This window comes from Leiobunum rupestre, chromosome 6, assembly GCF_980474605.1.
Source record: "Leiobunum rupestre chromosome 6, qqLeiRupe1.1.hap1, whole genome shotgun sequence".
Lineage (NCBI taxonomy): Eukaryota > Metazoa > Arthropoda > Arachnida > Opiliones > Sclerosomatidae > Leiobunum > Leiobunum rupestre.
Window position 1 is genome coordinate 50,787,295 of NC_143389.1, and position 23,671 is coordinate 50,810,965.

Below are 23,671 nucleotides of genomic sequence, written 5' to 3' on the forward strand. Positions count from 1 at the left end.
GACACAGTGGATAGAAAAATAAAATATATTGTAAATAGAGCGGTGGATAATGGAGAAATCGCAAAAGATAAAAGATATAGATTTTACACTGATTGTGTGAAAACCCCATATGTATATGCTTTAATTAAATTACACAAAGAAAATCGACCAATGAGACTGATAGTATCATCTAGAAACTCAGTAACTTACGCGACTGCAAAAATGTTAGTAAATACTATAAAACCTCTGATTGGATATAATGGCCATAATTTAAAAAATTCCTACGATTTGGTGACAAAACTGAAAGAATGTAATGTAAATGAAAATATGGATTTATGTAGCTTAGATGTAATTAGTTTATACACAAAAGTACCTGTTGATAACGCGTTAAAAATTTTAAAATTAGAATTAGAATTAGACAAATCTTTAAATAATAGAACAAATCTAAAAATCGATACAATCATAAAGCTGAGTGAGATATGCTTAAAAAATACATTCTTTCAGTTCAATAACCAATTTTATAAACAGAAAGAAGGTCTAGCAATGGGCAACCCCCTATCTGGTTTCATCGCAAATTTATATATGGAAAAAATAGAAACCAAAATTATAGATCACCCGAGTCTTAAATATAAATTATTGAGATAAGATAAAAAGTAAGTTTTTATTTTATTATATTTAACGATTTATTTTAGTAAAGTTCATATATTAACTATATTTTTGTTATTTTAGGCCTTTGTTACTTGAATGAGGGCCAGAGGTTAAATTAATAATCATTAACCCAAGGATATTTCTTGGATAAATAATTGGTATAGTATTAATCGAAGTATATGTTAACTAAATGGTTAACGACTAAAATGTTTGGTAAGTATTTGTTAATGTTGAACTTTAAGTAATTTGCGATCTAGACGTTTCTGGGCTTTGTCATACTTGTGTTTTTCCTATGTTCTACGAATGGAAAGTTGTACAAAAAATTTGATTAATTCTTTCAAGTAATCAACACATGAAACATGCTGATGCATATCATCTATTGAAATAAACCAAGATTGATCAATTGTTCTTGAAATAATTCTGGTAATCCTCTTACCTTGATTTGTCTACGTTACTTGCCAACTTTTCATTTAGTTTTTTAATTTTCAATTGCCACCTTTTTATTTTAGATTTCTGTTTGCTTATAGTTCTTAAATATGATGTTTCCTTTTTGGTCTTAAATCCAGCTGCTTGAACCTTTTTGTTTTCATATGTTTTGCTATCTTCTGCTTGAATATTTTAGTTTGCATATGTTTTCAAATCCGCTACTTGAACCATTTTGTTCGACTTTGTCTCAATATTAGCTTTAGTAGCCTGCTGAATTTCAATTGTAGGAATTTCCACTGATGAAGAAAATTATGTTAAAATTTAATAGTTGTTTTAAATTAAACTGTTTTACAATCAAGTTCTGTGGATATATTTTTGCTGGAACTTGCTCCTTTTTGTAGGTCTATATTTGCGCTCTTCCACCATTTCTACAGACCGTTCACTAGATTCTATTTGAAATTTGTGTTTTAACTTATGACCCCTTTACCAGCTTCTGCCGTTACTAATATATAAATTTCATCGTACCAGTGGTTTTATGACAGTCCTTGATATCATTTCCTACTAAGTTCTACGGAACCTTTACGTTTGAGCAACTAGCTAAATTATCATTCCCTTTGGAAATATGTTTCATTTAAATTAACTTATAAATAAACAATACTTAAAACTCAATTTTTACTTGTTGGCCTAAATTCATTTGAAAATATTGTTGGAATAGCGTTTGGCGTCAATCTGTTTTTGTTTTACTATTCATAAAACAAGAATCCTCAAAATGTAGGGTGCATATTTTATTATGATGTAATTGTATAGCATCTTTCAAATAAATATCGCTTCTTCCGACATTTATCAGCCATTTCTCAGAGGTAAGTTTATTGAAAAACCACATATTTAAGATAGGCCTAACAAAAGCTATTAATTAAATTTTCTCACCGTTCTTTCTCTTTTGGAAACTTAAACAAAGAGATCCTTGGCTTTTCTTTAGAACTATTACATAATTTTGCAGAACAATTGCTTCCAGGCTTATTTCTTTATTGCTACAAACACTCAAGATAATAATTTCTGAGACGAAATGCGTAGATATATTTTTGCGTCTGAAATCCGCTGTTTGGGATTTCGAAAAATGCGCTTTCTCCCGGCCGTTAGTCGTCGCTCCGCTCAGGATTTTTTAAAATTCCGGGGGTTGCTTTTCAGGCGGAGTTTCATATCTGTATATTGCCAGTATCATCTCTGATATAGTCTTTGGTTCAACTTCAAACTGAGTACTGAAACTTCTGTTGAATTCTTCATCCTGTTACCTAGGAGGATACGGGTCATTCATATTTCTAGCTGTTACTTTCGTTAAATCAGACTTAGAATACGTATTTGTTATTTACTCGGCCTTCAGTATATTTTTAAACCGTCGCCCGTTATATTTTTTGATATGGCACCAGTTTTGGGATATTGGAATATTCGAGGCGTAAGTTGAGATTTTGGTAATAAATTTTTTTGGGTTTCTCTAGCAATTAAAAACCAAAATTAGGCATAAAATAAATAGTTAACCGAGGCTTACAGCTTGGTCACGGACTTGGCTTTTTCAAGATTAGGACTTGTGAGGAGGAGGATTTGGGGCGAAGTTCTTGAACAAATTTGGCCTTGAAAATATCCACTAATCAGATCATTTTCCTTTTTCTAAGATTGGCCAACCAATTCGACTTGTTATGGCTTATGCCGAGGCTGAACTTGAAGAAAAGAGATACAATTATGGGTAATTTTCACTCAATTTTAAATTTATAGAAATGTAAATTATTTGTATTTTTATGTATAGCCCACCACCTGAGTTTGATAGGAGTGAGTGGATGAATGAGAAGTTTACGCTAAACTTGAACTTTCCCAATGTTGGTTGTATTTTATAAGAATTACAGTGGTGTAAATAAGGCAAAAAGTAATCCCTACCCAAATCTATGTCAAAGTGTAACGATTAGTTCAATTTTCCAATTCACAAAGTGCTTTATTTAATTTTGCTCTTTAAGTCAAGTTGAATTGGAACATGAACTGGAGTTCTACAGTTATATAAGAGTACAAAACATTGCGCTCTCTGAAATGACCATTATACCACTGTTAATTTATAAAAGTGTTTCTATCAAATTCACTTATGGTGTTCTTTAGCTGCCTTATTTCATTGATGGAGACATAAAAATAACGCAGAGTCTTGCTATTTTAAGACACGTAGCCCGCTTACACAAACTTGGTAAGGAAGTTGAGAATGTGGTGCAATTAAAAATAATTATGAAATAATAATCTTAGATGGCACAAGTGAAGAGGAGAAAATTCGAATTGACATTGCTGAACAACAATTAAATGATCTCAGAATGAGCTTTGTTGGAATGTGTTATAGTCCAGATTTCGTAAGACCACTTTATTAATTATAGTATTATTTAAAGTGTGATCTTTTATAAACCAAACTTTTAGGAGAAGCTGAAACCTGGCTATTTAAAAACCCTACCAGATCAGTTAAGCGCAATTTCAAAGTTTTTGGGTGAAAGGAAGTGGATTTCAGGAGATGTTGTAAATATCACGTTATTTAAATAATTTTTTTGATTCAAAGTATTATTATGGGTTTTATAGCTTTCATATGCGGATATAATGTTGTATGAAATGGTTGACCAACATAACCTATTGGCTTCTGGATGTACTAAGGATTTTCCTAACTTGGATGATCATGCTAAGAGATTTGAGGTGAGTTAATGTTAATTTAAATCTTTAGATGCAAATTGATGTTAATTAATAATTTTATCAAGGCTTTGCCAACTATTGCAAAATATCTTAAATCTGATAAATACATTAAATGGCCTTTGAATGGAGATATGGCTACATTTGGTTCAAGATTGCAAAAAGCTCCTTGAATTCATATATGTCAACAAATTTGACGAGATTACATATAATTTCATACTGTTTTGTATTAAATAATTGGTTTTGTCATTAGTGTTTTTTTGGGATAAGTCTCTTCATTTTTGTATGGTATTATTAAACTCCATTGTTAAACTATCTTGAAAATTAAAATGTGCACAACCTTTCCACCAATGTTTTTTCTTGGGTCTTTTCACTTGACATTGAAAAATGTTTTATTTCTTTTTTTGAATGGGCAACGAAATGACAAATAGGTGTTGTCAGCGGTGAATACGAGATGTCGCTAGTGTCGCTACCCTCGGTCGGCCAATTTTCATTTACCAAAAGACTGAACAAAAATATTTTATCCCTGGAAATGTTAAGCCTAATGAATTTTTGCAGTGTCGATGAAAATAACAATTGTTTGAGGTTGTATTTATTATAATAATTGATTTTAAACTATTGGTGATAAGAGTCGCTATGTAGAGGTTCATATTTTTACGCAAATATTCTACAATTAAGTGGTGAGTTTATCTAATGACTGTTTTGGTCTTTCGTAAAGTTAGGTTAGATCACTTTTCACGATACTCATCCGTCAGTGTTCCTATGGGCCGCACTGGACACTGGGTTTCACCCGTCCCCATGAAGGAAACAAATAAACCTCGGCCCTTTTATCATTATTTTTATCTTAGATATAACATTGAAACTTTTATTACGAGACAAAATACGTCTAATTTATATAATTCTAGACTTAAATAAACTATATAAAATTGATTAGATCTATTATAAGGTGGTTGGTTGTTGGTAATCATGCACTCTGTATACTCTTGGATATTAAGGTTTTATTTCATCTTGGATTAATTAACCCCTCTCATTTGTCCATGATTTTATTTTATTGTTTCATTTGGTAAATTAATACTGGTGTTACCTATACATTGTTAAAAGAATGACATCATTGTTGTCATAATATTATGAAAGATGAAAGCTTTTTAGGTAAATACAGGATTTGGAATATACGTCCATTCTAAGACAGTTAATGTATTTTTCCCATAAGAAACATTGACATCAAACGCTGTGCAAATCACATTGTTTTTATTTACAGATAATGGAATTTTTTAAATGTATATATTATCAGACTTAAGCAGAGACGGAACTAAACTGCTATGAAAAGCATGGCTTCAAGTCACATTGATCATAACCTTGGTAGTCTTGCTCTATGTAATGACTATTCCCTGGAAAGTACGTTATAATTATTTCTTTTAATTGTAAAAACTGAAGATTGCAATATATTAAACATCAATAATCATTTCTATTTGAAATAGGTGCTATGGAAGGGGTACCAAACCCAATTCCAGTCCCCATTACGCAAGCTTATTCGGGAAGCAATTCCATTCTGACTGGTCTTGAAAGTCCAATGCACCAGAAATCTCCTATGCATCATAACCAGCACTCTCCTGGACTTTCGTCCGAATCATTAACTAATTTATCAGACATGACCCAGTCATCTCATTCATTAACGCAGATGCATGCCCCACCACGCAGCCCTTATACGGCATCTTCCAATTTAAACTCTCTACAACAAGGCTATAATTGTGATACTGGCTATCCAAATCAGCCAAGCTATCCGACCCTAATGGGTCAGCCAACACACTCTGGGCCAATTTACCATCAAATGGGTGTGAATAATTCAGAAACACAGTCCCCTAATCAAAATATCTCATCACTGAGAAACAACGATTACAATTCAGGACAGTCGCCCAAACAAACTACCCCACCATTGAAACAACAACAGTCTCCCATGCCAGTTCACCAAAATTCTGATCAGGGTATGCTTCCAACAAATCATATTGAGATGCCCCCGCCACCCCCTCCATCTATACAAACAAATCATCCTCCCAATGATCAGTCACAGTATCAAGATCCATTAAGGCAACCCCATCAACAACCACAACAACAGCAGGCGCAGCAGTATTCGTATCATCAGCAGCAGCCAACACAATCATCTTACCAATATCCCCCATGGCAACCTTCTATGGAAACAACACCCAACATGCCCCATCAGCATGAGCCTTGGCAACAACCACCCGATATGGCTTGGCAGCATCAATCACAATCCATGCAAGATCATTCATTCCAGTCTCATCATCTACAAAATTTGAATCATGATCAGCAGTCGTATCAAGGGCAATCTTACCCACAGCAGCATCCTCAACAACAGCATTATCCTTACTACAACTCTCAATCTCAGTACCAATATCAAGAACAACAACCTCCACCACCATTGCCAGCATCTTCTCATCAACAGCAATATCATCAGATGATGCCACCATATATATCTCAACAGATGCCTTCCCACCAAGCAGGGACCCAAGTTCTATCGTCGCAGACCACATCGCAGCTTCCACCCCATCAACAAACATCTCAGTTGCCTCCAGCATCTCAACGTGAGCTTAAACTTCCTCCCCCAATAGCTCTTCCCACGTTGCCGCCCCCAACTCTACACAAACAAGGGAACGGCGGCAACGCCTTCCAGAGTAAGCTAGGCTTGTTGCGGTGTTTGGGCTAGTTTGTTTAACTAGAGTTATAAAAAATACAGCTTTCAAAAGGGATTGCCAAAATGTTGCATTTAACTTTTAAGCAATATCCAATTTTTATGCAAGTTGGTACCATCAAACTTTTGCACTCTTTAAAGCCCGCTAAAGCTAAACAAAGTTTTGTTTCAGCTCGTAATATTTCTGCTTGGGCTCTGTTTGTTTTGTCAGAGTAGGAACATAATTTTTTTAATTCCCCTTATGTTTTTCAGTTTTGCACACCTTTTTTTCTACGCATGTTTTACAATTTTTTTTCCCACCTAGACTAGTCATAGACACTGATTATAATTACTTGTGGGAGAGTAGTTTTTCATATACCATGTATACGAATTTGTAAACATTTCCTTTAGGTCTAGTTGACTGTGTGAAAAAGTCGCAAGAAAAATTTGAGAGACCTGAAGTTAAGCCACCAGTGAAAACGGAAAAATCCGAAAAAGGAACGAAAGCAAAAGCTTCAGATTCAACTGCACCAAGGGGAAAAGGAACCAAAAGAAAAAGTAAGAGCATTAGAATTTTAATAATAGAAGCTATGGGTCTAGGTTACCAACCTTTTCACATTTAACAGATGCTGCTGAGAACAAAGATCCACCCAAAAGCGCTAATACAGAAGAAACTAATTCCAAAGCTCCGAAACGGCCAGCACCAAATAGAAAAAATGTATTTGAGAGGAAAAATATTAGGCAAGTTTTTGATATATTGATGTGCCACAAAGTAAAAGTGCTGATATTTTTATCTCATTAGGGACATTATTCAAGATGAGGAATTGGAAGCGACAACCGTTGCGGCTCAAAAGGAAGAGCAGGAACGTAAAAGAAGGTTGCAAGAAGCCCAACAGAGAGCTCTAGTAGAAAAATTCAATCAAGTGATTCAAGAGGCAGAACAAGAAACTGCAGCTAAAGCAGCTGCCGAAGCCACTGCTAAAGCGGAAGCGGAAGCTGAAGCAGAAGCTGCTGCAGTGTTAAAGAAGGAAGAGGAACAAGCTAAAATCAAATTGGAAACTGCCTTTACTGAGCCGTTATTAAGTCCAATGAGTATTAAAAAGGAGAATGATGTTATCTTGGTGGAAAGCAGCGATGACGATGACAAGCGGAAAAGAAATTTACAGATGTATTCCAGGGAAGCTGTCAAGGGTACGTACATTTTGGAATAACTTGGAAATAATATAGCATATTAATTGCCTAATTTGTCAATAATTTTAATAGCTTTGAATAGTGTTTTTAACTTTAATAAATTTAATATTTTTGCAAATATTTAATTCCTTTATTAAAATTAGCAAGCTTTGCTGAAGTCCACAAGCAGAAAATGTTAGCTGCATTCCCGAAGATTGCCCCCGTAGTTAAAAGTGGGTGGTTAAGCTACTAACCGTAACTGCATGATTTTTTTTGAGTTGAAAATGAGAGAGTGGCCAAAAACCTGTTAAAGTTTACAGTGTGTGGTATTCATAGTGCTGAAGCATGCTATGATTTATGTTATTATAGTACTTTTATTGGTCTTTTGAAGTTTTGGAGCTAAATTTGTCTCATTACACCATAGTGAACCCAGTGATAACAGTCTCCAGCTCCGAGGAAGAGAGTAGTAGTTCTAGCACAGATGATACAAGTAGTGATGAAGATGACGAAGCCAATGCTGAATCAACAAAGAAGGACGATGATTGCGTTATGGTCTTGAGTGATGATGATGATGATGATGAGACTGTTAGTGAAGATCCAAACAACTCTGGCTCTCACACAAATGATCTGTTCAATCAACCTGATTCTGAAGGAAGAGTTTTAATCAACGTAGGCCATCCTCCGGAAGAAGATGACATATTTTTGGCTCCTCAGTTGGCTAGGAATGTCAAACCTCATCAGATTGGAGGAATAAGGTTCCTTTATGACAATGTTGTTGAAAGTATCTCCAGATTTCCAACTTCAAGTGGTTTTGGCTGTATTTTAGCTCATAGTATGGGCTTGGGAAAAACAATTCAGGTGAACTCGGAATGTCTTAACTGAGTTGCTGCTTTATTGACAAATTCCTAATTCTACTTAGGTCATCTCGCTAATTGATACATTTCTAAGGCATACTAATGCCAAAACTGTGCTGTGCATTGTTCCAATCAATACGATTCAAAATTGGATGTCAGAGTTTAATATGTGGTTGCCTCCTGAAGGGGCTGTACCCCAGTTGTTGGTTGATAGTAATGAAATAAGGCCCCGCAACTTTCCAGTGTATTTATTAAACGAGAACTATAGAACTACATCAACTAGAGCAAAAGTTATAGGTAAGATATTTACTTGAATAATTTAATTTATATAGTTCAAATTTAATTTTATTTAGTTGACTGATATTGTAATTTAACTGAAACTTAGTTTGAGAATTTACCGATACCGATTATTAGCGATACTTATATCTTATATGACGTGTGGAGTCATTGCGAACCTGAGGTAGCCGAATTAGAGAAAATTGCTCTTAAAATGTGGTGGGAAAAATCGGTAATGGTATTTTAAAAATCGGTAATTTAGACAAACCGATTAATCAAGAAAATCGCTATATTGGTAACCGATATCGATATCATATCGTTTTCAGCCCATCACTAATTTTATTCATTTTTATTTTATTTAAGGAGAATGGAAAGAATCTGGTGGAGTAATGCTTATGGGATATGAAATGTATCGGATGTTAGCTTTAAAGAAACCAGCAAAAGTTGCCAAAAGAAGGAAAAATAGGAAAAAGGAAGACATTAATCCCATGGAAGTAGAAGATGATTCTGTAGATAAAAATCTGTTAGATGGTTTGTTGAGATTTTTTACCTGAACTGAATATGTGACATGTTGCATAATGATAAATTATTGTATAGCTATTTTTCTGGCCCTGGTTAATCCTGGACCTGACTTGGTAGTTTGTGATGAAGGCCATCGGATTAAAAATTGTAGTGCCAGTACATCGTCAGCTCTCAAAAAAATTCATACAAAGTACTTGTATTATTTATTTTATCAATACTCCAATATTTTTTTCATCATTTCATTTCTTTTATAGACGAAGAGTAGTTTTGACTGGTTATCCATTACAAAATAATCTCTTGGAATATTGGTGTATGGTAGATTTTGTTCGTCCGAACTATCTAGGGAGCAGATCAGAGTTTGTAAATATGTTTGAAAGACCAATTCAAAATGGACAGTGCATAGACAGTACACCTCGCGATATACAACTTATGAGGTATCGAGCCCATGTACTTCACAGTCTCCTTGAAGGCTTTGTTCAAAGGTAGTATCTATAGTTGCGCTTTTAAAATTCAGTGATAAATAATTTTTATTTAACAGACGTGGACACGCTGTACTTCGCACTTCTCTCCCAATGAAAGAAGAACACGTTGTTCTTTGTAGAATGACTGATGTACAGAGAGAGCTTTATAGGGAATTTGTTAGGGATTTTCACTCTCGTTCTAATAGTACAAATCCATTACTTTTCTTTGCTGTCTGCTGCAAGGTTTGATTTTTTTTTTTAATTTGTTTTGCCAATATTGAAGCAAATTACAAAAATTCTTCTTGCAGATTTGGAATCACCCTGATGTTTTGTACAATTTTGTAAAGAATCTGAAATCTCAAGTAGTTGTTGCTGATAATGATTTGGATATTGATTTGGTCAATGCGGCTACTGATAAGGCTTCTTCTCCCATAAATAAAGGCTTGGGTAATTTGTTTCGAAACTAAATATTTTACACAAGTTTTAATTATTCTTCTTTCATGCAAACAGCTAATCAAACATTAATTGCCAATCCATCTTCCAATGAACTGAAAAGTAGTAGCCCTCCTCCTTTAAATGGTAGTTCCTCTGTTAATGGAAGTCCTCCTGTTAATGGTATTGCCGAATTAGGACTGGAAAATAAACCACCAACAACTTTAATTCCTGGTGAAACTTCTTCCGCAACTCCGGTAAAAGAAAAAGCAGAACCAGCAATTAGCTATGAATGGGTAAAAATTTATTTTCAGAGAGCTGTTAAATCAGTTTCACTGACACAATCAGTTCTTTCAGGCCCAAAAATTAATGGAGTCCTATCAAACTGGTGTAATTGAAAACTGCCATAAAATGGCTGTGCTTTTTGCCATTATTGAACAGAGTTTGGCAGTTGGCGACAAACTTTTAGTCTTCAGTCAATCTCTTCTTACCCTTGATCTCATGGAAAGGTTTTTGAATGAAAGGCAAATACCAGATAGGCCCAATTTTGCACCCGGAGAGAGATGGTCTAGGAATTTCAACTATTGCCGTATGTGTTTAAACAATTTTGCATATGGAAATGACCCTCATCGCTTGACTCTACTTTTTAAGGTTTGGATGGCAAGACTCATGCCCAAGAACGAGAACGACTTATAAATAATTTTAACAACAATCCCAATATGTATTTATTCTTGCTTTCAACGAGAGCCGGTTGTTTAGGAATTAATTTAATTGGTGCAAATCGTATCGTTGTTTATGACGCGTCGTGGAATCCTTGTCACGATGCACAAGTAGGACATTTTGCCGTACAATGAATTTTATAATATATGTTTCATATATTCATTTTATTTTAGGCTGTTTGTAGGATATATAGATATGGTCAGCAAAAGGCGTGTTATATATATCGCTTGGTAACTGATAACTGTCTCGAGAAGAAAGTCTATGATAGACAGGTTAATAAACAGGGAATGTCAGGTTAGAATGCTTTTACTCCTTTACCTGTAGTCATGCTGTGAACTAAATTCAAATTATTTGCCACAGATCGTGTGGTTGATGAATTAAATCCTGAAAGTAATTTTACATGGAAAGAAGTTAGCACCCTAGTGTCTGAATCAGAAGATGATGGCCCCGAAATGGATTTTTCAGACAAGGCTTCCAAATACATAGATCACTTACTGCAGTTTATTTGCAATAAAATGAGTAACAGCTTGAGCAAAGTGAGATGATGTTAATTTTGGTTGTCATATCTATTTAGATAAGATACTCAATTTGAATTGATTTTTAAAAGGAACCTTTCGAGCATGAATCTTTGCTTTTGGATCGAAAAGAGCTAAAACTCACCAAACACGAGAAGAAAATGGCCAAACAAAGCTATGAGCTTGAAAAGCGCGGTAATGCTTGTGGTTATGGTAGAGGCTACACTTATTACTCTAGAGGTGGAATTCTTCAAAGAGGAGCTTACCAAGGGTAACAATCTTTTACCATGCTTTTAAAAATTTTGTTTAATAGCTTTTTCAAATCTTTTATAAAGAGCCAGAGGCCCAATGACATTTGCCAGTCCAACTGGAGTTCAAGGTCCTCGTTTCTTACCAAACCAATCGACACCCGTGCCAAATCAATGGAATCGCAATCAGAAGAATAATGGAGCTACTGTTTTAATTCGCGCCATGCTTCACCAAGGGGTCATGGTTAGAAGGGTCACACCATCAAATGGTGAATTGGGTTCTTTCTAGAAACCTGTTAAATATACAATTTCTTCCATGAATTAAAACTATTTTTTGTTAAACAGGTGATTCTTCTACGGTCACCATTCCAGCGGGGCAAGAAGTTTTGGTAATGAGAACACCTAAAGGTGTTTATTTGAGAGTGCCAGATGGGAGAATTATAGCGGTAAGGCTTCCTCAAGAACTTCTTAATCAATGGCAAGCAATAGGAACTACAACTACAATTGGATTAGGAGGACCACCAACTCCAAGTATGTTTAACTATTTTTTAAGAATAATAAGGGTTTTTCTTCACTTGTCTTGTGTTTTTTAGGGCCAAATTTACTTAGGACTCATTTAATGACGAGCACTACAAACACAGCAACTACCACATCCAATAGCAAAGGGAATTTTGGGGTAAAATCACAACTTTTGTTACATAAATTAGAGGCAGATGTGCATGCAATTTTTCTTGAGCATTTTTGTGGACTGAGAGTACCCGGGCAAATTAAGCGATCACTGTCATGTTAGCCTACACTTTTGGGATGCTGTCAACAGGGAAATGCCATTATTGTGACGCTGTAACGGGGATATGACTTACGACGCGCTGTCAATAGGGAAACGTCATTCTTGTGAAACTGTCACGGGGATATTAGTTTCCATGCCCTGTCAATAGGGAAATGTCATTCTTGTGAAACTGTAATGGGGATATTAGTTTCCACGCTCTGTCAATAGGGAAACGTCGTTCTTGTGAAACTGTAACGGGGATATTAGTTTCCACGCTCTGTCAATAGGGAAACGTTGATCTTGAAACTGTAAAGGGGATATTAGTTTCCACGCCCTGTCAATAGGGAAACTTCAGTCTTGTGAAACTGTAATGGGGATATTAGCCCTGTCAATAGGGAAACGTTATTATGTGACGACGCAACTAGCAAACTCCAATGAAAATAGAAAGGAATATAAATTGACTACAAAATTGCATTTTTGGGTGCCCGACAATACCCGTACTTAAGGGTAATCGGGCTTATTTACTTTACTTTTTTTTTTAAATTTTAATTAATTTCCAGACCCAGATTGTACAAGCAAATTTGCAATGTGGAGGATCAGTTAAAGTAGCCCAAGATGGAAACCCAGAAGTCATAGATCTGAGTGACGATGAAGAAAAACAGAGAGCAGCTAGTGGTAACAGTAATCTTAATATAACTACCTCTGGAACTACAACCACTACAACAGCTTCTGCGGGTGCCATAAACAAAATTAGGCAAATGCCTAGGATCATAAAAGTTCCCATTCCCTCAAATGAACTCAAAAAGGCTACTGGTGGTCAACCAGCTCGAATTATCATAAGACAAATTAACCGGAATGCCACTAGTACCGGGGCAAATACAAACACAAGTCAAGCAGTCACATTCACTCGCCAAAATACGTTAGGTGGTACTCCATCTGTTACAATTACTAGACTTCCTGTTAGCTCAACAGCTAATACTACCGGTGGAACACAATCCGGAATTACACTGAAGCCAGACAATAATAGTAATTTAACAAAAACATTTTCCAATCTGACTGTTAAAAGAAGCGGACTCAACCAACCCAGCGTCACAGTGGTTAGAAATCAAGGACCTGGAATGCAGAAAAATCAACCTGTTTTTCGAACCTTACAGAGTGGTCCCCAAGGCAAAGTTATTGTTAAAATGGCTCCAACTTCTAACAGTACCCCATCAAATAATTCTAATATTATCTCAAATGTTAATGAAAACAATTCTGAAGATAACAAGAATGAAGATGTTTCCAAACAAGGAAACAAAAACAATACTTCCGACGCAACAGGCGGCTGCTATCCAGCTACCGGAAACTCTATCAAAACCAGTGAAAATGTGGCAAATCAATTAACTTTGGTTTCAAATCAGAAGCGTCTTTTGTCTGATGGTAGTAAGTTTAGTGAAACTGCAACTTCTGGGGAGCAAAATCCAACTTCCGCGACTGTTAATGGCCCCACGTGTGAAAATCTTCAAACAACTTTACCAGGGCAGTCTGTTTTACAAAAATCTAACCAGGATACTTCCAGTGTGATGAAAGTGGGCCAAATCTCACCATCAAGAGTAATTAACACTTATTCACCTAGAAGGGGAAGAGGAGGCCAAACCAGAGGAGCCAAACAACCAACCAAAAGAATTAAAAATACCAGTATGAATAATGCTACCAATATCAATTCTTCAAATGAAATGTTTGCAAATCACTCTCAAGACATTGGAGATTTAAACAGAGATACTAAAATAAGCAAATCAAACTCTTTGAATCTGGCTCAAAATGAACCCATAATGTCTCCCAGAGACAATTTGTCTACAGCTAGTAATTCTCAACCATTCATGAGTAGTGGTTCAATGCAGAATCAACAAAACCAGTCTTCATTAAGGCAGGGAGGTCCCCCTGGCACTTTTAATAATTCCTCCACGATGGAGTACACCCAACATCAGTCTCAGAATGACCAGCCAATTCAGAGGGAACAACAAGCTTCCCATATCCACCAACTCAACAACCAGAACCACAGTAATTTAATGGATTCAAGCCAATCCAAAATGCCAGTGTCTCCAGCTCATTTGAACCAGCCCTCTATTGGACAATCACAATACACTAGTAGTTATGAAAATTCTCCTTCTTCGAGACAGTCTCCTAAGCAATTAACGCTTCTAGGAGAAGCACCAAATCCTCCAACTGGTAGATCAACTGGAAGATCAACTAGTGTATTGGATAAACGGAGCAAAAATTCTACTCAGTCTTCAGCAACAACCACAGCTGCTCCCACTTCTATGGCATCTGGTTCAAATACAACCTTCAGTAATGCTTTACCTATACCCCCCGATCCTCAAAATATGGCATTTATGCCAATGGATCAGTCAACTTCCCTGAGGTCTTATGGAGATGACCCATTCAGGCAACACTCTCTTAATGAACCTTTAGGATTTTCACACGATAGGTCATATGGAATGTATGATCAGAATTATTATCCCGGTCCTCCTCCAGACCCATTAGCACAAAATAGGACTGATAGTGGCTATAATCCTTATGGGATTTCGAACCCAGGTTATTCTTCATTCAACCCCATGTCTAACAGTTTACATTTTGGTGACCAGACAGCGCACATGTCAAACTATTACGACCCAGCTGGAGTTGCTGGAGGGTTAAATCCTTTCGGGCATTATTCTGCGCCTCCGCATTCCGGTTTTAATTACAATCCATATGGTCACTCATCCTCCACTGCCTCTACTCAACATGTTGCCAATCATACTTTCCTTCCCAGTTACGAATCGTTTTCTTCATCTACATCCCCTAAGTATGGAAACACGCCCACTCCGATAAACAATCTTAGTCCTGGCAACTCTACCTCTAGTAGGCAGTCTCCCTTCTCTAATGTTTCCTTTTCATCAAGGCATTTTATACCAACATCATCTCAACAAGGAAATACACTTCCAACTTTGTCCGCCACTTCCCAAATGCCACCATCACAGGGTTATGGTTTTCATCAAGCACCGTATTCATCATCACCTCAACCATTACAAAACGTTTACAACCCACCTATTCCTTAAATCCCAAAAACTTGTGTTAAGCATTGTTGTTACTCTTCTTTCTAGGATATCATTGCGTAAAGAAGTTTATTAACGGGTTTTAATTTTTTATATTTTATTTACTTCTTGAAGGGTCGTTACTTTAAATGCAAAAACCACATTCTCACATTGGTAATTTTCAGTATTTCATGGGTATTCCTTAACTATGATATAAATTATGTATTTTACGTGTAAGAAAGTTTAATTTTTCTTTACACCCCAAACTAAGAATTGTATTTATCTGTTTTTGTAGTGTTGTTCTTTTATATACAAAGTGGTATGTAATGAAAAAAAAAAGATTACAACCTACTTTCCAGTGTTGACTGTAAATATTAGCAAAAACAAATTCTCATGTATGTTTTAGTGTTGGTGTATATAGAACTCTCCATCTCCTCTTCCTTTAATATTGTTTTAAACAAACTTTAATTACGATGAATATTTCAGTCAATGGTAACATATCGAAAGCTAGAGTTATCTAAGCTCTCGATTTTCATTAAAGGCTCCTCTAAAGTTAGTCCGTAAATTATAATCTTGTACAATGCAATCAGGAACCTTCTATTTATGAACTGCCCAAAAAAATAGTTTTTTTGGTAAATTACTGTGGAATTTTAACCGCTTTGTAGACTATTTGTATATTGGAATATTCTTGATCTTAATTCCTTTGTTAATTATATCCTTTCCCCAGGTTTTGAAATGCTTAGAAAAAATAAAAGTCTAATTACATTGCTGATTAAGATTTCATCATTGATGTAGCAAAGTTGTCAATAACCTCTGTTATTTATGTATAATGGAGAGGAAGTGAAATAAAAGTTTTATTTTTCACTGAATATTTGCTTATTTCTGGAACATTACCATTTACCGCGTTTTTCGTGACTAAACTTTCAAGTTTTCGCGCCTTTTGCTTGGAATTTATTTAGTCACATGCTTCTGATCGTGACGCAGTGTGATACAAAAAACATGGCGACGTGCTAAGAAATTGTGTTAATTACGGCTGCGGCCGGACTAAAAATTACTCCGTTCTTCGTTTTTTACCTAAAATAAAGTGCCAAATTAGGAAACTATAACTGAAATTCTACCTATTAATAAGTTTCATTGGTCTTGAAATGGAAAACCAAGATTACGATCACGTTCGTAACATGACCCTTATGTTTTTTCTGGACCGCCTGCTGGATAAAGGACAACCCCGAACTCTGCACGATTTGTCGTGTCAGTTTGGTACCAAAGGATTCACCAAAGAAATGCGTCAAATAGCTGGAGGGTCTCAATCGGGCCTTCGTAAGTTTTTGTGTCAATACCCTGCTCTCTTTACTTTAGAAGGTGACCAGGTAACTGTAACTTGCTATTCAAATGACGGAACTGACCCCTTTGGAAAGAAAGTTAAAAGAGATTACGTTCTTGAGGCTTGTAGTTATTTTAAAATAAAGTTGGAACAATACGGGGTAGCCGAAGTTCCAATAAAGAGTTTATTAGGACATCGTTCCCAAGCTCCTCCCGAAATTAGACACATTTCTGGACAACATATTAAAGAGTTCAAAGATTTTCTATTGAAATTTCCTGACGTTTTTGTGGTGAATGATGACTATGTCATACTCAAAAGCGTGCTTGAAAACAACAATGGAGAATTAAATCAGAATATAACAAAAGTTTGCGAAGAGGAACCTTTAGATGAGCAATTAACACACATGCTAATATGCTGTTTCCAAGGGGCTATAAAAATGAAGGGCCCTCAAACAGTAAATCAACTCTTTCAACACTTGACATCCTGTTATCCACCAGAAATGTGGTCCAAAATGTTGAACAACATTCAGGATTTATCAACGTTTTTGAAAATGAATTCTCAAGTTTTCCATTTGCAAGCTAGTACAGTTTCTTTAGTGCCAGAAAAAACACCAACTTCTACGCCTATAAGATCTTTCCCATCTACACCTGTCACACCAACTAACCACATAGTGCAAAAGATGAATATAGAGAATGAAAATAGAAAATGTAACTCTCAGAATGTTGAAAACCTTAGGCAGAAGTCACCTTCGCCAATGGCGGTAAGATCTGGAACATCAACTCCAGCTTTTAACGCAAACACAAAAGAAAAACAAGAATTAGAAAAGAATTCCGGCCACACCCATAGCTCCCAGATGAAATTATCTACTCACAATTCAAATTCTGATTCAACTACCATCGCTTCTAATTGTAAAAGTACAACTTCTTCCACGCAGTCTTCTCCTTCCAGTGGCAGTGGCAGGTATAGCCATGATAGACCAGTCACATTTCAGCAAAGACTAAAATCTCAAATTATGAAAGCCGTGGCTGATAATTCTGCCATGGACTACAGAGACCGACCTTCGTACGCATCTGGTGTACCAAATGGAAGGGAAGGAAAAATTTTGGACAATAACCTTTCAAGAATGATGAGGAATGTTAAAATAATTACAAAGCTTAAGGATTGCTTGGCCATTGTTAAAAAAATTTCTTCCGAGAGTGATGCTACAGTTGCTTTGGACGTAGAAGGTGTTAATTTGGGTCCTAAAGGACCAATGACTCTCTTACAGTTTGCAACACCGGATGAACAAGTGTATATTTTTGATGTATTTTCAAACCCAAATCTCATTGAGGAGGGAGGCTTAAAAGAAATTTTGGAATCAGAAAAAATTATCAAAGTTGCTCACGACTGTAGGAACGATAGCGCGGCTCTTTTCCATCAACATGGTGTTCTCTTGAAAAATGTTTTTGATACACAGGTAGATATAGTCAATCTGTGCCTCGAATGATATTTAAATTATTAATAATCTGATTTTTTAAGGCTGCCCATGCTGTTCTTCAGCAACAGGATACGGGAAAGCCTGTTTACAAAGTTAAAGCTGTGTCTTTAAATACTCTTTGTGGTTTTCACGGAGCTCCCACAAACCCGAAGAAGGAACAAATGAAGAATCTGTACAGGAAGGATCAAAAGTTTTGGAGCCGCAGACCGTTAACAGAGGACATGATTTTCCATGCAGCTTTTGATGTTTTTTGTTTGGTGCCAACAGTTCACAATAGTTTAAAAAAGTATATTACATTATCTAAACTAATTAAAATCACTAGCATGACTAATAATAGACCAAAAATATTTATAGAACTTTACAACCTCAATTCTTGAAATTAATGGAAGAATTGTGTCAGGAGCAAGTTTTAGCTTATATTCAACCGGAGGAGGTGAAAAATTCAAAGAAACAAAGGAAAATTGACATGGAAGTTGCCGATCTTAAACTTAAATTAAATAGCAGCAGTAAACAGATTGTCCTTAGCAATAGAGAAATTCGGTTGCTCAGGTAACTTAATTTGCTTTACATAAGGGGGCCACCTTTTATGGGAAAATGTGAATTTTGTATTTAATTAAAATGAATTTAAATTAAATTGGAAATTAAACACTCAACAAAACTATGATCCAAAAAAGTGTGGTGTAAATATGTTGACAATTTTTTTTGAGTAAATATATAATGGAAACTATTAAATCCATTATGTTCAGTCCAGTATTTCCCACCTGGATTTTCAAAATCTGTTTTCATATCAAAAGTATTCTCAGTTGATTTCCAATTGAATTTGATTTTTTTATTAAGATATTTGGAACTAACAGATGAGGAACGTGCTAAAATAGAAGGTTCTCACAAAGTTGCTAGAAAATTAGAGAGACTTAGAAGTCACGGAACGAGCAATGATTCAGGCTCAGTTCATTCTGGATCAGTGGGACGTGGAGGCGATGATATGTTTTCCGATGATAGCATTGATGAGGACGAAGAAGATGATGACTATCAGATTCGATCTTCAGAAAGAGGAGATACGGATCCAACTTTAGATTCTCTCATGGAATCATTAAGTTTGCCTGAATCTCCGTGCCATTCATTTCGGAGCGTTCGGAGTCCGGATGCTATGGTCAATGGAATTGCAGATTATTCCTACTCCAATTGGTCACCAGCTGGAAGTCTCAGCAGCAATAGTAACAATAGTGGAGTGCCTGGTTATTGCCATTGCAACTGCCATTTACAAAAGAAGAATGTGACTAACTTTCCTCAAAATACCAAGTGTCATAGTGGTGGTGTAGATTCTAGTTGCCAGACACTCTCCACAGGTGATATAGTCATAACTAAAGTTTATTTTGATGAAAAAGAGGCAGCTGCACAACAGATTGAAAAGTTGAATGAATGAAATAAGGTTAGTGTTCTTATTTTAAAAATCCCTTTTCAAACTCTTTCATGTCTATTCTATAATCTTATTTTCTCTGGTTCATTTTTGCTTTCAAGGTCTTTGAACCCTATTTGGTAGCTTATTTCGTATTCATTGAATTAAGCGCTTCCAATATGCGTGTATGTGTGTACATGTGCAGTGTGTTTATAACAATATTTCAGGGGTCAATATGGTATGTACACCAACTAGGCTAATGTGCTTAGATTTGTACTCTCTACAATTTCTATTTTACTCTAAATAAGTAAGGGAAGCTTTTATTTTACTGATACTGCCCCTTGATGACATTTGGTGGGCGTAACTTGCAATTTATTCCATTCTTCTCTGTGGGCTATTGCTAATTGTGGAGTGATTTTACCATTTCACAAAGAAACATTTCGCTAATAAGATTGGAATTGTACACAATGATAAAATGTACTGTTACAATAAGCTTGTTGATTTACAACAGCTATATTTATACTTGGTACAATTGGTCCTAGATTAAGCACTATATCTCAGACACATACTGGGCTTAATACCAAATGCTATTAAGTTGAAATTTTCCCCCAAATGTGATTACTGTACTTCAAAACATATTACACGCAATGCGCTACATTATTGCAATCTTGCCACCAATGAATATGAGGTAAAATTTACTGCCATTTTAATCAAAATTTTTACACAGTTTACTTTGGTGAATTTTTACCTCTCAAAAATTTTACATTCTAGTTTAATTTTTAGTGGAATATTTTATGTATTTATTTAATAAACCCTGTTAATATTATTTTAGGTTGTTTAAGTTTAGCTTGTAAATATTTTATATATATATATAGACCTACTAATATATGTATAACATGTATTTGTAAACAAATTGCAGAATAGTGTAAAAAAAGCCAATTGTAGAAAGCTACAAATTTTTGGTAACAACTATTGGAATTCAGTGCTATAAATTATTAAATATGCTATCATGAGAAGTGGGCCATATCTGTTTAGTTCACAAACTCTGTATATTTCACATAACGAAATATGTCAAGAAGTTTTTTTTTGTTTGAGCTTTTTCCAAATTATGTAATCAAATAATTTGGTGAATGTAATTTTGTAATCAATCTGGATTGTGGGGGTGTTTATTATAGTCTAGTACTAACATTTTAATTATGAATTTGTCAATTATTTTATATTTAGCAAGTGAACCCCATCATCAATAACCATGTTTTTTTTTTATATTATTGGTGCCATATAGAACAATACTTGTTTATTTTCTAAACTAAACATGTTATCAGATATAGCATCTGTGTCCAATCAAAGGCAGATATTTGACTTAACATCTGATGTAATGCATGATTTTGTTTTAACTTTGTGCTCATTCTTTTGCATATTAAATTTTAAGAAGTACCCATGACTCTAACAAAGTACCAAAAGATGCAAAAAGTTTTAATTAAGAGTTTCTCCAAAGCATTTTTCCTAATGTTCATCAAATTGGTTGGAAATTCGAACATGGACATGAATATTGTGCCTTAAAATGTTTAAAGGGAAAAATCAAAGAATGATGACAACTATGTACAAGGCACCTAAATCATGTATACAACACATGTACTGGTAGTTATATAGTCATTCTCCTTAAGTTTTAAGCGAAACCTGGAAGATTATTTTGTATTTAACCATTATATAGCTAGATTATGGGAACATTTCTGATTATATACTCTAGTATACAATTAGCAATAATGGGAACTAAGTTTTGTTTTGCCTCCTGTTTTGCTCTTGTAATACGAGTAATTAGGAATGATAATATACATTTTAGCCTTTATTTTGGCACTTATCTGGATTATAGTTAAATTAACCAAAGGTTTTTGAAACATAGCTTTGGTGTTATTTTGCAAATGTATTAAAGTCTGGGTTTTTAGTCAAAAATAAAAATCTTAACTCAGGTGGCTCCAATGTTCTGTTTGTATTTAAATGGAAAAAATATAATCATTTTCATTACTTTATTGAAAAAGTGACTTAGGGTAAGAAACAACTTGTTACATTTAAATATAAATAACTTTGTATTTTTTTATGAACTAAAAACAAGAGCTGCAATGGTATACAGACCCTATAAATCCTCTCTTACATATTTAGGTTTTAATTCTTCTATCCTTTTGATAAAGTCTGTTTTCTCCAAACAACCATCACAATCTTCACCCCAATCTGAGAGAATTTTTTTCAAATCTCTAACTTTCAACTTCTTAAGTTCCACAGTTTTCAAGTCAATCATTTTTTCTGTGAAAAATGTGAAGAGATTAGCTAAGAAGACTTTAAACTTTTGCCTCATTTTAAAATATTTACCATATCGGAGTTCGCATATTTGGGCATCATTTTTCTTCAGTTTTTCACAGATCTTATCACTAGGCATATTGTAGCTCAAAGGTTTGGATATTTCCGATAGGATAGAAGTGGCAGATTCTTCCAATCCACCTACGTAATAACACTGAGAAATAGGAGAATAGTGTAAGTTACATGATGATATGGTCAGTTTCCTAACGTACAAAGCGGTTTTCGGATTTCTTAGTGTCTTTACAAAATTCACGTATATGATCCTCAATCTTTTTTGGTGTGCTTCTTATATCTGGTGGTAAACTTTTATCTATTTTGTCTAATACTCCAACGCAAACTAAAAATTTCAAATCATATATTTCATATCAGTCTTAAATTTAAGAGCATAATAAATTTCCTCTTTTTGCAAAGAATTTACCTTCACATTGTCCCTCCTTTAATCCAGATACTGTTTTTAAGTATGTGACAATCGTGATTAACAATAAGCACCACATTATTTCAGGCATACTTTTTGGTCTACTTGTCCTATGAGTTAATTTCATTTTACTTAAAATAAACCGTCTAGTATTTCTTCCAGAACAGATACAATATTAAAAGGTCACTTTTTCTAAAAATTCAATATACAGTTGTAGTGAAGAACCAATCTGTCATTAAGTAATGATAGTTTTTGAATAAAATTGATTCGGTATTTCGCTTTAGAGGACAGGCTAAAGAAATCTTTGTTCCAAGATATTTGTCGCCTTCTCATTGGTTAATGCGTCATCATTCTTTAAAACACGAGGACCAACCATTCCTTCGCATAGAAATCTCATAGGTAACTACTAACTAGAATGCTGCCGTGTAACTGGCAAATGGACCAAACGCCGTGGCAGACGATAGCCAGATCTCAGCCAATCAGAGCTCAAAAAGTGGTTCTGCCAAGAATTTATTGTCACCAGAGAGAAAGACGTCACCTAGCTCCCGCGATAGTAGCGGAACCAAGGAGGATTATTATTATTATCCTCCTTGGCGGAACCACTCTACGGCCTCTCATTGGCTGAAGGTTCAAAACGAACTGGCGACAAGCTCGGCCGTTACGGTAGGCGGTAGCATTCTAGTTACCTATGAGATTTCTATGTTCCTTCGGCATTGGGAATTATAGGGTGCGTCAGAATTCTAACTCAGAAGCTCAGAAATATATCATTCTGAAAAACTAGACATTTCTTCTGACAGGAAATAGAATCTTGGTTTTTGAACATTCTAAGCCATATAGAATTCGCGACCGAAACGATTGTAGGTGGCGTAACGGCGTTAGCTTATCCAAGATGGCGCCTATGATTCTAGCGTCTGCTACAGACAAATTAAAAAGTCATAAGAATGATTTTTCATAAATAAAATTATCAAAAATTATATTTTTTTGAAAGTCACATTTTCAAATAAAGATGAGGAAAAACAAATAGCGTCTTTTTTAGCCGCTACCTATCTAGGTTTCAATGACGAACCAAATGGGGCGTAGCGATAGTTTTCGGTCCGATTCTGTGGTGGCGAATAGTTTGAGTCGGAGTAAAAACATTTTTCCAAAATTTCGGTGGTTTCTTTTTACCTGTTCTCGGACTAAAAGTGTACTCTTTTTACCATAAACGTTTATTCTCCTTTTCCGGGGATTAGAAATACTGCGCCCCAT

At 35.2% G+C, this 23,671-nt stretch overlaps 4 protein-coding genes across 5 annotated transcripts; 3 read left to right on the forward strand and 1 right to left on the reverse strand.

The window, feature by feature from the left end:
• The first annotated feature begins 2,322 nt into the window (after positions 1-2,322).
• On the forward strand, positions 2,323-4,064 carry LOC149941400 (glutathione S-transferase Mu 1-like). The gene is made up of 8 exons (XM_090179833.1): positions 2,323-2,506; positions 2,724-2,794; positions 2,855-2,924; positions 3,196-3,277; positions 3,334-3,434; positions 3,499-3,594; positions 3,655-3,765; positions 3,828-4,064. The coding sequence occupies exons 1-8, from the start codon at positions 2,471-2,473 to the stop codon at positions 3,930-3,932; spliced, it is 672 nt and encodes a 223-aa protein (XP_090035959.1). The 5' UTR covers positions 2,323-2,470; the 3' UTR covers positions 3,933-4,064.
• A 221-nt stretch (positions 4,065-4,285) lies between these two features.
• LOC149941401 (uncharacterized) lies at positions 4,286-16,263 on the forward strand. 2 transcript variants are annotated; one of them, XM_090179872.1, is made up of 23 exons: positions 4,286-4,439; positions 5,018-5,154; positions 5,238-6,359; positions 6,857-7,003; positions 7,072-7,186; positions 7,248-7,636; positions 8,040-8,473; positions 8,535-8,766; positions 9,109-9,276; positions 9,343-9,457; positions 9,522-9,749; positions 9,806-9,971; positions 10,037-10,175; positions 10,239-10,456; positions 10,518-10,749; positions 10,812-10,990; positions 11,054-11,174; positions 11,241-11,416; positions 11,488-11,666; positions 11,731-11,912; positions 11,989-12,174; positions 12,237-12,319; positions 12,970-16,263. In XM_090179872.1, exons 2-23 carry the CDS (start codon positions 5,079-5,081, stop codon positions 15,484-15,486), a joined length of 7,404 nt encoding a protein of 2,467 aa, XP_090035998.1. In that variant the 5' UTR covers positions 4,286-4,439; positions 5,018-5,078; the 3' UTR covers positions 15,487-16,263. The 2 variants fall into 2 exon arrangements, with proteins under 2 accessions (XP_090035998.1, XP_090035999.1); XM_090179873.1 differs by lacking the exon at positions 4,286-4,439 and adding an exon at positions 4,790-4,908.
• Positions 16,264-16,474: 211 nt separating this feature from the next.
• Positions 16,475-21,512, forward strand: egl (Egl_like_exo domain-containing protein). Its single transcript, XM_090177734.1, has 5 exons — positions 16,475-18,239; positions 18,302-18,546; positions 18,615-18,809; positions 19,098-19,689; positions 19,779-21,512. The coding sequence occupies exons 1-4, from the start codon at positions 16,608-16,610 to the stop codon at positions 19,681-19,683; spliced, it is 2,658 nt and encodes an 885-aa protein (XP_090033860.1). The 5' UTR covers positions 16,475-16,607; the 3' UTR covers positions 19,684-19,689; positions 19,779-21,512.
• A 153-nt stretch (positions 21,513-21,665) lies between these two features.
• Manf (mesencephalic astrocyte-derived neurotrophic factor) lies at positions 21,666-22,664 on the reverse strand. The gene is made up of 4 exons (XM_090177583.1): positions 22,427-22,664; positions 22,221-22,345; positions 22,021-22,162; positions 21,666-21,954 (listed from the first exon to the last, which is right to left on the reverse strand). The coding sequence occupies exons 1-4, from the start codon at positions 22,548-22,550 to the stop codon at positions 21,788-21,790; spliced, it is 558 nt and encodes a 185-aa protein (XP_090033709.1). The 5' UTR covers positions 22,551-22,664; the 3' UTR covers positions 21,666-21,787.
• Positions 22,665-23,671: the final 1,007 nt, after the last annotated feature.